Raw genomic sequence first — 14,035 nt, forward strand, 5'->3', positions numbered from 1 at the left:
GTGGAGGACCATAGTGGCCGGAAAAAGGCACCAAAGAGCTGAGAAAGGGGAGAGAGCGGCAGTACCGGAAGGAAGGCCAACGGAGGAGGCGGAGAGGCAAGATGGCGGCCACCAAGAGGAAACGGCGTGGAGGTCTGGCCGTTCAAGCGAAGAAGCCGAAAAAGAACGAAAAAGGTGCCAGGCCGCCAGCTGAGCAGCGCGACACGACAGCGGAGGCGGAAGAAGAAGACAGAGACCGCATCCCAGGCCCCGTTTGCAAGGTAGGGAGGCTGCTCCCGGTTTTCTCTGCGGCCGCGGCTTTGTACCAGCCTTCCATGGGGTTACCCGCCGGATTACAGCCCTGCGGAGTTCTTAGTTTCTCGGGTGTTACGGGAGCTGGGTTTGAGCTCTCTCGGCCGGACTGGCCACCGCATTTACAGCTGTTCTTCGTGCACGTGGCTGCCCTGCAGAAGGCGGCTGGCGGAGCAGCTGCGCGGGCTGCAGAGCTCTTCCCGGGGTCACGGAAGGTCGGCTTAATACTCAGTTTCAGTGTTCTGTTTTCTAGTTACCCCCTCCTCTACCCCAAAGTTCTTTATAGCTATTGAATATATTCTCTAACAACGAGTAGTATCACATGTTCTGCTCGTGTCAAGTACTACCAGTCAGGGGGCCTGAATCTTATATGGTCCTTTTAAAAACTGCTGTCCTTGGAACAGTGACATTGATTTGTTTGACTTTTAACTCTCAAGGGTTAACGGATGCTGGAGTAGATGGTATCAGCTTTGTTTGTATTCTGCAAACTTTCGACGTGCCAGGACTGTATGAAGATAGGTTTCCCCTGCTTTGAGGTTGTAAAACTAGAACGTGATCTCTTTTCTTCCTCCTGACATGTTGGAGTTTAGAAGGAAACTAAGATTTCATGTAAGTTTATGGTTTTTATTCAAAAGAAGGTGAACATGAGTTGTTGGACCAAATTTTCATTCAATGGAGAGCTTTCTAAGAGATCGAATCGAATACTGTGGAGACAAGGGATGCCTTTGATTTATTAATTTCTGCATCCTCTTATTAATTTCTGCATCCTCCCAGCTTAGCGTGGTACCTTAGCACATCGTAAGTGATAAGTAAGGGACTTTGTGTGGTGTGATGGCAAGCATTAGGAAGGGGGTTAGCTTTGAGGCATGAAAGATGAGTTCATTTTATCCTTGCTGTTAGCGAGATTTCAAGCTCTTTTCTCATTTGCACATTAAGAGAAAGGAAATGTGAAGAACGTAGTAAATTTTCAGTAAATATTAGTGTGTTCATTCTTCCATTAAGGATCTAGAAAAGAAATGTGGTAGTGTCAATGGTCTGAGGCGTGATACGAAAAATCCTATTGGGGTGCAGAAGATAGAGTTTACTTTTACCCCAGGATATAGTGGAAGGAATCATGAAGGAATTGTTTAGCCTTTGAGTAGATCTCAAAGTAAAGGTAGAATTTTGATATTAAGAAATGAGAGAAAACAATACAAGGCAGAGAAAACTGACCAGAGGTGTTGAAGTGTGGGAAATGCTGAAAATTAAAAAAATAGAGCTAGATTGTCTAAAGTGTAGGGTTGGTTTGGGACACTATGAGGTGAAAGTATAAATGTATTTTGGAACCAGTGTTAAAGCTATGTCATTTTGGACTTTGTTTAGAAAAATCTGGAAGGTAGGATGTGATTGGAGCTGTGCTTATAAGGTTAAGCTGGTACTAGCCAGCCATATCTATTGCAGGAGCTACTAGCTGGGAAGCCTAGCCATTTAGGAGATTTGCAGCTAATACAGTAATATAAGGATCTGAAGGAGGGTGTTGGGAATAGGAAGGGATTAAGAGTTGTTGCAAAAGAAATGGACAGCATTTAGTAGTGTTTATGATATGAGAGAATAAGGGCACATGAAAGATTCAAAGCCTGGGGGACTGAAATGATGGTGACATCATCAGAAAAATGAATAACAAAGAAATTGACCAGACTTAAGTGTTGGTATTCCAGAATTGAATTTGAGATTAGTAGGACTGGAGAGAGTTCTTTACCTTTTTGTAGAGTTGAAAGTTGAAGCTATGAGAATGGTTATGAGAACTCTTGGAGAGGATAGAAATAAAATAGCCTAAGAAATAATTTTTAAAGTCAGGAGGAAGAATTGGAGAGATTGAGGAGTAAAGAAACACAAAAGGAAAGGAAGCTACGGAGAGCATTTTTGGGTGGCAGTCAGTCAGTGAATGAATGCTAGTGAGAGATTGAATTCAAGGTTTAGGTCAGCATTGTTTGACTTTCTTGCCACTTAGAAGCTTTATTTTTAAACAATAAATAAGGTGTATTCACTCTGAGATCTAAAACTCCTTTAACACTTTATTTTTCTTTAGGGCAGGTGGAAAAATAAGGAACGGATTCTCATCTTTTCTTCGAGAGGAATAAATTTCAGAACAAGACATTTAATGCAGGACTTACGAATGTTGATGCCTCATTCTAAAGCAGGTACCTTTATGTCTTACTTTAAATTTTATGTTTATAAACTTGCCTGTTGATATATTTCCACTTCAATTTTTCAGTCTTGTGAGGTGAAGAACCACTACCCTTCCTCAGAAATGTGTCATTTCAGTGCCAAGAGTTTTCCAGTTAACATTTTGTCAGAAAGTCTTTGCGAACATTTATTAAACATTCTCTTCACTTTCTTAAACAGATATCCTGATTACTGAAACATTCTTGAAGGTGCAGAAGTGCCTTCATTGTGATGCTCTCAAAGGTCATCATGGCTCATCCTTTTAGATGATGATTCAGGACTGCCATGGAATGCTTTCAGCTTAAAAAACAAAACAAAACTATTCTTATCTAAAAATTAATGGACCTGAAGTAGGATCTCAGGCACTTTGAAGTTGGGGCTTAGTCTCCTTCTAAAGGCCAAGCTTATCTTTTTAGCAATGGAGTATATTCCAGGCAAATGAAGAACATCCGGTTTTAAGTTTGGAACTATTGGTAGTGCCATCGTGGACCCTGTGTAGGCCTCTCTGGCCCTGTGTGGGAGATGCTTTTGGTTTTAATTCTAGGTAATAACTTAGTTCTTAGTTCTCTAGATCAGTGTTTCTCCAACTGGGCTCTGTTATACTTCAGATCACTGAAACTAGTAAGAGGAATTTTAATTTTTATCAGTTTTTTTTCCTATGATAATCTAAAACCAACTTTTTATTTAGTTTTCTTTGACAATTTTAATTCATAAATAAAAGCGATTTTCATCACTTTATTTTACTTGCTTGTTTGATTTTAAAGAGAGAGAGATTGATTTGTTGTTCCGCTTAAGCATTCATTTGTTGATTCTTGTATGTGCAGTGATGGGGATTAAAGCTGCAACGTTGGCGTATCAGGGCAACACTAACCAGCTGAGCTACCTAGCCAGGGCTTCATCATTTCAAATTTTAGATTTCTTAAACTGGAGTTCTAGAACATAATGTTCAGCTGTGAGAATTTTTCTACTTTTGAAAGAGATTCACAAAATACATAAAATCTGAGGAAACAGTGCATAAATCATTATTTATAAATATTGAGGACTATTATTATCTCATGAAAGTAGACATTATAAAAACACTTTAAAAATAATTTTCCAGAAAGTATGTGTTATTTGATTAAAGTTGCTTTGAAATAGATTTTTTACTTTTTCTTTTTTTTCTTTTTATAGATACTAAAATGGATCGTAAAGATAAGTTATTTGTGATTAATGAGGTAATTATAGAAAGTAATTAAAAGTAATATTCTGGGAACTCTGTATTTGGTAAGAAAATATTTGGAACCCTAAAGATCTTCATTTTAAAACTTACATTCAGCGACTTACATTGTTTTATGAAAGGTATTCAGATTTTATTAAAGCTTTATACCTTCTAAATTTTTATATTACTCATTGTCTACATTTTGTAGTTTAGTGCTTTGGTATGGATTATTTCTTGACTGTTCTGATATTTATCTTTTACCAATGAGTGTGTTGATATTTCCTGATGACGAGGACCTTATCTTGTTTTTTCCTATTATGAGGTACACATAAAAAATTATCACTTTGTATATAAAAATATAAAATTCATTAAATACTTTTAAAGCTCCACATTAAAGAAAGCATTTTGCCAGTATTAAAAGTGATACTGCTGTACTTGCTCTTAAGGTATTACAAAGTAGTAATGAGGTTAAATTTTCAAGGTATTGTTGAAGAGACTTTTTCGTATTAAAGCAGATTTTTTTAAAACTTAGAAGAATTTTTTAAAGATAGCTTTCTTTAGCTATAGGTTTTTATTCATTTAGTACATATGTTAGAACCTCTGCTATATCATGACATTATTCTATGTGCTGTGGAAATAGCGTTTTACAGAATAACACCCCTGTCATCGTGGATGACATGGGGGAGGCGGGCCATAAATAAGTATTAGGATTTAAGGTGAATATAGGAGAAATGAAATGGGGTATGGGATTCCAGCAACTGAGGCTGGACGGGAAAACAGTCAACATAGTGTTGCTCTGTTTATTCTAAGACCAGCAAGAAACAAAAGCATTGGACCTATGAACTTTTAAAAATTTTAGGTTTAAAGTTTAGTTTATAACTACAATAGCAGTTAGTTTATGAATACTACAATGCCACTGGACTTCATTCCTGTATTGCTTTTATGTATAAGTATGACTTTGTAAGCCTTTAAGATGCTGAAATTTAATTCAACTTAAAATAGGTTTGTATACTTCTGCTTTTCACCAATCCCTTAGTGATTTTACAGAACCATAACACAGGAATGATAGTAATAAATGAGGAAGAAAAACCTTAAATTTCTTGATCTTAAAATAAAAAAACGAAAGTGTTAATCCAAATAAACAATAAGGATATGTTTGGTTCTTTATGGACTGTATTTCCCTCAGATTAGTGAGGCTAATATAGTGTGCTTTATCCTTAGTACATCTGTTTTCAGTCTTTGTAGTTTGTACATGGGACTGGTCAGAAAAAGAGGTTCCCAGTAAACAGTAGTGAAGCCAGTTTACTCTAAAATGCTGGGCTGGAGAGGAGAGGTTTCCACCAAAGAGGTAGGCAGAGTGTCTTGTTTACCTTGGACAGAATACCTGAGAGGAACTTGAAAGCTTGCTTTCTACAAGTAAGTCCAGTTATCTAGATTTAGACATTTGTATTGTAGTTCATTAATTTGCATAAATATTTTTGGAAGAATGCAGGTATTCACTGCTTTGAGTTGCTTTAGATTTCCGTTTAGTATGTTTCATTTTTCTATACTTTGCTCCATTTAGGTTTGTGAAATGAAAAACTGCAATAAATGTATCTATTTTGAAGCTAAGAAGAAACAAGATCTTTATATGTGGTAAGAGAATATTAAATAAAATTTAGGTGGAACTTGTTCTTTTAAATAGATTTATCCTTTGTACCTTTTACAGACTCCTTTCAGTCTTTTGTAAAAAGACAAGCCCAGGGGATGGACTTAAACTCACTTCATTTCACAAAAGTTAAAACCTTTATCAAATATTTTATTTATTTATTTATTTATTTATTTATTTATTTATTTATTTATTTATTTTAGAGGAGAGAGAGAGAGAGGGAGAGAAGGGGGAGGAGCAGGAAGCATCAACTCCAATATGTGCCTTGACTGGGCAAGCCCAAGGTTTTGAACCGGTGACCTCAGCGTTCCAGGTCGATGCTCTATCCACTGTGCCATCACAGGCCAGGCAAAAGTTAAAACCTTTAAAGAAAATTAAATATATGAATATAACGAGCACGTTATAGTATCTCTTAACTGTAAATAGAAGGTAAACATTTACTACATTTTAAATACTAATAGAAAACGCTTCACTCACATTTTTCAGGCTTTCAAATTCACCTCATGGACCATCTGCTAAATTCCTAGTTCAAAATAGTAAGTTGACTCTGTAAAATTTGACAAAATTGAAAACCTTTTTGGGGTAATTGTGCCGAAATTATAACTCTTTTTTGTTATAATTTTTCTAGTTCACACTCTAGCTGAACTAAAGATGACTGGCAACTGTTTGAAAGGTTCTCGGCCGCTTTTGTCTTTTGACCCTGTAAGTTTTTTACTTAAGAATATGAAGTCTAACTTCCTTACTCTGCATTGTTGTGTTTTGTGGATATAGTTGTATGATTCAGTTTAGTTAATACAAGAAGACAGTTTTAAACAAAGCACTTTGCTGTTGTCAAATAATATGTTCACTTTATGTTTATAGGCTTTTGATGAATTTCCACATTATGCTTTGTTAAAAGAACTATTAATTCAGGTAAATATCTTTTCTATAAAGTATTTCTGGTTATATAATATAAATGAGTGTCTTCATTTAGACTTTGTGTTAAGTCAGTGCTCTAAAGCTAAAAAAACGTGTTGGATTGTAGAATAAGGCACTAACATCTCTTTTTACTAGATCTTCAGTACACCACGGTATCATCCCAAAAGCCAGCCGTTTGTGGACCACGTGTTTACTTTCACCGTTCTGGATAATAGGATATGGTTTCGGAACTTTCAGGTTAGCTTTAATTAGTTTTTAGTTGTACTTTGAAACAAATTAGGACAACAGTGCCACTATATATTTATCATATATTTAGGTTTTTTTTAAAAAAAAAAGAAATGGTTTTTAGATCCATGAAATAATTGAGTTCCAAATTTGTGCAAGGAGCTGTAAAGGATACAGAAAAATGTAAGTTTCTCTCACTTGGTTAAACACTGCCTGGGTGATGGGGAGGTTAAGACTTAGAAAAATATTTAAGGAGAACTATTAGATGAATCATACAGTAACTTATTCAGGAGGAGAGGTGATTCTAGAAACCTTGAAGTAATTTGGCAGGTTAATAATAAATCTGCAGAGAAATGGAGAGGCGGAAAAGAACATCAAGGCAATTCTAGACAGCAAATGAAGCAAACTGGGCTCTTCATGTGCTGTATTGGGTACCATGCAAAATGAGTTAAATATATACCCTTCTGTACCTCTGAGGGCAGACATGTCTGAACCAATATACAAGGTTAATATTTGTAGTTCAGAACTTGCCTCAATCAGTAGCCATTCAAGAATAAATTTGACCACATACTGTACTTTTAAATACCTCTAATTTCTTTTGAATTAGTTTTGTGAAAACTTAAGGGTCAGTTTAATTTTTGAAGGCTTCCTATAGTGTGCTTCAGTTCATTTTGTTACAGAGTTTTAAAAATTCACTTGAATCACAGATTTCCAAGAATTCATGTATTGTGAGAAGCAAGATACAAACCAAATTCAAGTTACTCACTTAAAAGAACACATTGACAACCTTTATATTTTCTCCTGACAACTACCTGTGACTAATATTTATACATTCCAGGAAATATTGATGATTTGTCACTTGCCAAGTTTTACCTCCACTTGAATTTTATTTTCAGGTTTTTAAGGCACGCTTTAATGAGATTGTAGCCAGTGTACCTTTATGGATTAATATATTCAAGCCAAAATGAAATGTTTTCTTTTTATTAAAGATCATAGAAGAAGATGCCGCTCTGGTAGAAATAGGGCCTCGTTTTGTCTTAAATCTCATAAAGATTTTCCAGGGAAGTTTTGGAGGACCAACTTTATATGAAAATCCTCACTACCAGTCACCAAACATGGTAAGCTGTTCTGTTGTTTAGTGGTTTTCATGTTCGAAAATGCTCTGGCTGAAATAGTTCTGTCAAGTAATTACCATTCTGTTAACTGTGAAACTAAGTTGGGTTATGCTGCATACTGTCTTGCAAATTACTTTTTTCCTTTAATGACCTGGAATTAAGGGAAATAGGCCTGTAAGTTAATGTCCTTGCCATCTATAAGATGTTACTTGGATTTCAAAGGTATCTAATATTTTTCTAGCATCGGCGTGTCATAAGATCAATCACAGCTGCAAAATACAAAGAGAAACTGCAAGTTAAAGAGGCGCAGAAACTGAGAAAGAAAGAGCCAAAGACTGTTCTTCCACATGATCCTACCGCAGACGTCTTTGTTACACCGGCTGAGGAAAAGCCGATAGAAATACAGTGGGTAAAACCAGAGCCAAAAGTTGATTTGAAAGCAAGAAAGAAACGAGTTTACAAAAGGCAACGAAAAATGAAACAAAAGAACAGCGGGAAAGCAAAATGAATCACAAGATAACTAATTTTTTCAGTTATTTTATATTTATTTTGTATTCAGTGTGTAAATACTTTAGTTATTCAGGACTATTCTGAACACTTAGTGTGGCATTTAAGAGAAAAAAATTAAAATTTTGTGACTTCAGTGGTACCTGTGTATTTCTAAATAAACTATCAGCAGTACTCATCAATTTCTGTTCTTTTCAAAACTTATTTGGTATTTCTAAAAATTTAGAACACTCACAGTTTAGGCCTGCCTTGGATTAAAACTTGGTGAATCAAAGCTGAACTTTAAACATATATTGGGTCATTATTACTTGGAGAACAAAGCATTAGACACTTTAAGAGTGTAGTTTCGGATGGTAGAGTGGGGTTGACTGGTGGGAAGAAAAGCATCTTACTGAGGTTTGGTCCTTGAGGCCTTGGAAAAGCCAACCTCTCATCTTGTTTTCTCACCTCAAAAAGTATAATAAAAATTCTTATGTTTTAAAAATCAAATGAGTCAATACATGTTTTGAAAGCATTTTGTAAATTCCAAACTTTAAAGGCAATGGATAAAAATTACTTATTTAATTGATAGTAAAAGGAAGAAAAATGGGGTCATTAGAGGGTATAGCAGGACATTGAGTTTTGTCCCCTTATGAAAGAATTACTTACAGAAAGCACTGAGTTTATCATCTTGGAGGAAGATTAGTAATAGGGAGAGATCTGGGTGCCAGTGGCATGGACAGGTCAGTGGTATATTGTAACACTTGTGGTTTCCTGTAAGTGAAACTGAGGACAGAGCTGTGGGAACATGAAAAAGTTTTGATAATTCTTCATCTCACCAGAAGTTAGAGCGCTCATTTTCTTGTATCCTTGCAAATGGTGAAACAATCTTTGTCAATTAATTGTATAGGTTAAAAAAATAGTATTTTTTGGGTTAGGTATTAGCTTTCTTTTGTGACTAATGTTTTGGGGTGGTGGTGATAATATTTTTTTACTAATTTGTAAGAGATCTTTTATTCTAGACACCTTTCCTAGTTCATTGCATTTTAACTGCCTTTCAGTATATAGGCACGGTGATCAGTTTTTCATTATATTTCATTTTTCTCTTAATTTTCTGCTAAGAAAGGCTTTCCTGAGTGTATAATTAGGCTAGTTGATCTTGAAATAGTCTAAGTGAGGCTACTTGAAATCTTTTAAATTATGCAAGTAATTATGCATAATTTAGAAGATTTCCTGCATTCATATTTTGCCTTCATTGGCCAATTCAGATTACCTGATGAAGGCAAATCTGGTTGAGTGCAAAAAAAATAGTCACTTTAAGCAATTAAATTTGTTGGATGAAAATATGACAGTATTCAGGGCTTTTTTTTCTAAACACATCTCAAGAAGTTAATTATAGGTTATAACGTGGATCAACAAGTAAGTTTGAAGACAATTTTTACTTAATACTTTTTGTTTTGTGTTATAGAGTTTTATTGGAATTTCCAATTTAACAACCTTGTATTCACATACTTTCTTCTAAATTCCCCTTCACAGTCATTTATCTGAATACTTCATTTGAATAAGAGTTCAGTTCCTCATCTCCCAAGTCCATGTCCATTTATAATCCAAGGTATTTAATACAGGTCTTTTAAACAAATTTATACCAAGTGTAACTTAAGTTTTTAATGCAGTTTTATAGGCAAAAATTAAATCCTTTTATCCTCAGAAGGAGCAAGGCAAGTGACCCAAAGGGTCACTACCAAGGGGTAGTTGAAGGAAGAAAAATGTCCTTTGTCACTTTTTTGCCTCCCCTCCCTCAATTCCATTCTCAGGTGGCAGTGTTCCCATTTTCCCCCTGCATTTCAACTTTTCAATTCATATGCATTACCTTTTTTTTTTTTTTTTTTTTTTTGAGGAGAGAGAGGCGGGTGGTGGGGGTGGCAGGAGCAGGAAGCATCAACTCAGTAGTTGCTTCTAGTTTGTGCCTTGACCCGGCAAGCCTAGGGTTTTGAACCAGAGACTTAAGTATTCCAGGGGCCGCTTGATCCACTGTGCCAGCACTGGTCAGGCATATTACCTACTTTCAAACCACAGCTGTATCTTCTCAGGAAAACAGGCAAGTGTATGAATTCTGAGTAGAGATTTCATTGGACAGTACTGTGGAGAAACGAGGTTTAGAGCTGGTTGGTTTTGATTATGCAGGGAGGATATTAGAGAGAAAGGGACAATCTTACAAAGCCCCAAACTTTGTGTACCCTAAGCCTGTACAATAGAGGTTGCAGAGCCAACCTTTCTCTAGCCACAGTTGACAAATATTACCTACTCCTAATAGTTGATGTATGTAAACATTCCATATTGCAGTTAAACACTGGTGTGTTGATGCAATTTAGTGACAATTAGGATACAATTGATACCTTAAATTATTTGGAGCAACTGTACAGATCTTCCATCCCATAATACAGTATATCTGTTAAGTCAGATCAAGGAAATCCTATTTAAAAACTATGCCTTAACTGTATGTATACTTAATCTAAACCAATCTTGGAAATGTAGGCTTAGAGGCCAGAAAGTTAGGATTAAAGTGATGGATAGATGGGTCAGCACAATTTTATCCATATTGCTGGTAAAACATGTAGTGTTACTTTAAAAAGTGTTGATGCTTCCCTAAAATTGTTTCAGTTTCAGTGATTCCCTGTTATTCCTCATGCATATTTATCAAAATAGAAAATGTTAGAGATCTTATTAAGTGGCAGTTGAAGGGAACTGAAGAGTTAAAGAAATTTATTGGTCCAACCAAATCCTGCCATTGGTTAGTTGCAGAGGCTTGAGTCAACCAACCACTGGTCTACTGTATTTCCTTCGGACGTGAGTTGCCTCGTCTGTAAAAATGAGGCTCAATTAAGAAATTAGCCACAAGATGTGATCCAATATCTTCTATCTCAGCCCTCGGGACGGCTGCCCTCACACTGCCCTCTGTGCCCCTCACAATGACACCCACCGTGGCCCCGCCTCCCGCCCGCCTCACCCCGCCGCCTCGCCGCGGCCACGCCTCCAGCCCGCTAGTCCTTTTCCGGCACAGATCCCGCCCTCCTCCCATGCGGAGCCGCGCCCGCCGGCGCCGCCCCCTCCGCGCATCCGCGTGCCGCAGCCCGCGCCGCCGGTGTCCACCGCGCGCCGCCGCTGACCCGCGCCGCCGCCGCCGCCGCCGCCGCCGTCGCCGCGCTCGCTGGCTAGCCCAGTGCGGGCGCCGGGCTCCCGCGGAAGGACAGGACCGTCAGCGTCGCCGCCACCACTCCGGCCCGGGCCCGGGTCTCGGCCCCGCCCCGGGCCCCGGTCCCGGCGCCCCGACCGGCCGGGCGATGAAGTGTCACTACGAGGCGCTGGGGGTGCGGCGCGACGCCAGCGAGGAGGAGCTCAGGAAGGCCTATCGGAAGCTGGCTTTGAAATGGCACCCGGGTAACTACTCCTGGTCGCCGCGGTCCCTCGCTGTCCCCGGCCTCGCGACCTCTTTCACCCCTCGTCCCGGAGTAACTGAGAACCTGCCTGTGCCTCGACCTACCCGTCCGGCTCCGGTCCCCGGCAGGTGGTCCCTGCGCGGGGCTCCCAGCGAACGACTTCTCCCCCACAGCCCGCGGGGGACGCCGCCCTCCGCCCCCAAGCTTCACTCAGGCTCCCGGCACCCTACCCCTCCCCAGCCCCCACCCCACGTGTCCACGCGGTTCCCGCATTGCCACTTGCTGGGGCAAGGCAACATTCTTGCGACTTCACTTGCTCTTGCCACTCCTTCGCCGACACCAGGGAGGGGGGAGGAGTCGGGAGTTCTTACCCCAGTCCTGCCTCTGGCTCGTCTAGTGCGGAGTCCCCTGCTGCTCACGTTCCCCGGGCTTTTCCTGGCTGAGCTTCACTTGAACGCGGAATCTCTGCTGCTTAAGTGTAATTTACGGTTCTCGTCTCATGGAAATGAAGAAAGAGGATCTAGTATCACTGTTCACTAGTGGAGTTTGCATGTTTACTTCTAAGTATGCTTCATTTTAATGTTTTATTTGGTTTTGGTCTAGACCTGTGTGACTTTCGTGCGGTGGTATCTTCCGGACTGGGGAACTAAGACAGGAATTAAATTTCAGTTTTTTTGAGGTTTAGAAGAGACTTTCCCACGAGCACTGATCAATAGCACGTTTCTAGAGTCTCCAGTATATGCAAGTCACTATACTGTAGATTCTGAAATGCTCAGACCGAGACCTCAGACTTGCTGCTGGGAAACCATGCCTTACGCACATGAAAAGTTAAATGCAAGTGCAAACAAATTAGCACAATGGATATAATCAAGTTAGGAATTAGAAGAAAGTTAGGAATTTGTGACTTTCTGGGTGGGAAGGTGTGAGGAAGAGCATTAATGCTTTTGACCAAGTGTACATATAATTTTGATGATAGTATTACCATATTTTTCACTCTGTAAGATGCACTCCCCCCCCCAAAAAAAAAGTGGAGGGGAAAATAACGGTATTTTATTGAATATTTTAGCACACCATTTGGTTCAGAATATTTTTTTTCTTATTTTTCTCCATAAAACCCTAGGTGTGTCTTCTGGTCAGGTGCGTCTTATGGAGTGAAAAAATATGGTAATCTTTTTTGAGTAGTAGTTTTCAGATTAGATTATAAAGGGCCTTGACTCTTAGGCTAAGGACTGTGAAATTGGTTTTTCCAATAATGGAGAGTTGAAGCTAGTTTTATTAAGATGTCTTTGGAAGGAACTATTAAAGCAACTGAGAGGATTGAAGAGAGGTTGGAACAGAAGTCAGGCAGAGCAACCCTGGGAAAGTAAGGGCCCAAGTGAGGCTCCGGGTCAGTCGGAAGGGTAAGACCTACTGAAGAGATGTTGTTAGGGAAAAATTTCCAGATCTGGTGATTAACTGGAAATCAGTGCAAAGAAGAAATTTGCAAGTATTACTAAAATACCAGTTAACTACTTTGAAACCAAACCTGTTAGTAACCAAACGTGAATATCTTCTCTGAATGTCATAATTCATAGCATCCTAAATATCTTTTGGTATGAAGATGCTTACACATTTAAGAGGTAAATACTCTCCCAGAAGATGCATCGCTTTGATGTGCTTTGCTGGTGTATTAACTCATTAGTTTGTCATTCAGCAAATGTTTAATTTCATTCCATGTGCAAGGGTATGGTGCTGAGGTTAACATATGGACTTTGCTTCCAAGAATAATATGTACCTCAAGCAGAAAGGCTACCCGTGCTTTATTGTAAAAAAGGAAGATAAAATACCCTTATTTATTTTGAGGACATGAGAATAATTTCCTGTAGAATCAATCAACAGTCATTCAAGTCTCACACAGGCGAATGAGGACTCAGGGCTCCCAAAGCCACTGACACATTCTCCGGTTCCACAACCAGGAGAATTCTTCTCCGGTTTCTCCTAGAATCAAAAGCCCCACCAGTCTCAGCGGAGCTCAAAAGCCTCTCGGCTCTGGTTCCCCATCTGCACACCTTCTCCTCTCTGCACAAACTGGCTTCTTCAGCACTCTGCATTCTCTCTAATCTCCCTGCAAAACCTGGCTTCTTTCTCTTCCAGCATACATTAGCAAAACAATGACCCTTCCAAACAGGAAAGTAATTTGCAATTTCAGACCCACATATACCTGATGCTGCCCAGCCCCCAATGCAAACTATAAGCAAGCAAACATAAAAATCATATTTTACAAACTTATTTGACCAACAGCAAGTTTTCAGTAATTCATCTGATGACTATTCCCCAAGCACTGTACTCTGTGAACGAGACGGGAGTGGTCCCTGTCCTGCTGGCACATGCAGCCTTCAAGGTAACACTGAGGAGACAGGCAATTTCTAGCTGGTGAGATAAGGGCGGTATGAGGGCAAATAATAGGTGCTTATGAGCACATGGACCTGACTTAGACTGGGTTTATGTGTGAGTGGGATAGATGTACAGCCCC

At 39.0% G+C, this 14,035-nt stretch overlaps 2 protein-coding genes across 2 annotated transcripts in view; both read left to right on the forward strand.

The window, feature by feature from the left end:
• The first annotated feature begins 4 nt into the window (after nucleotides 1-4).
• On the forward strand, nucleotides 5-8,289 carry BRIX1 (biogenesis of ribosomes BRX1). The gene is made up of 10 exons (XM_066244280.1): nucleotides 5-260; nucleotides 2,360-2,471; nucleotides 3,667-3,710; nucleotides 5,259-5,329; nucleotides 5,829-5,878; nucleotides 5,971-6,044; nucleotides 6,204-6,254; nucleotides 6,396-6,497; nucleotides 7,475-7,603; nucleotides 7,842-8,289. The coding sequence occupies exons 1-10, from the start codon at nucleotides 102-104 to the stop codon at nucleotides 8,106-8,108; spliced, it is 1,059 nt and encodes a 352-aa protein (XP_066100377.1). The 5' UTR covers nucleotides 5-101; the 3' UTR covers nucleotides 8,109-8,289.
• A 2,892-nt stretch (nucleotides 8,290-11,181) lies between these two features.
• DNAJC21 (DnaJ heat shock protein family (Hsp40) member C21) overlaps nucleotides 11,182-14,035 on the forward strand; it is a 28,054-nt gene continuing 25,200 nt past the window's right edge. Inside the window, exon 1 of the mRNA XM_066244277.1 lies at nucleotides 11,182-11,524. Coding sequence (XP_066100374.1) covers nucleotides 11,428-11,524 — 97 coding nt within the window. The 5' untranslated portion in view covers nucleotides 11,182-11,427. The remainder of the gene's footprint in view (nucleotides 11,525-14,035) is intronic.

This window comes from Saccopteryx bilineata, chromosome 1 (assembly GCF_036850765.1).
Source record: "Saccopteryx bilineata isolate mSacBil1 chromosome 1, mSacBil1_pri_phased_curated, whole genome shotgun sequence".
In the NCBI taxonomy this organism is placed as follows: Eukaryota; Metazoa; Chordata; class Mammalia; order Chiroptera; family Emballonuridae; genus Saccopteryx; species Saccopteryx bilineata.

Excerpts from the sequence above, each read along its gene's own strand:
- BRIX1 (XM_066244280.1), top strand. The coding sequence starts at position 102 with ATGGCGGCCACCAAGAGGAAACGGCGTGGAGGTCTGGCCGTTCAAGCG. Across the intron at positions 261-2,359 it reads TCCCAGGCCCCGTTTGCAAG|GGCAGGTGGAAAAATAAGGA; the intron begins GTAGGGAGGCTG and ends ATTTTTCTTTAG. Across the intron at positions 6,045-6,203 it reads CGCTTTTGTCTTTTGACCCT|GCTTTTGATGAATTTCCACA; the intron begins GTAAGTTTTTTA and ends TTATGTTTATAG.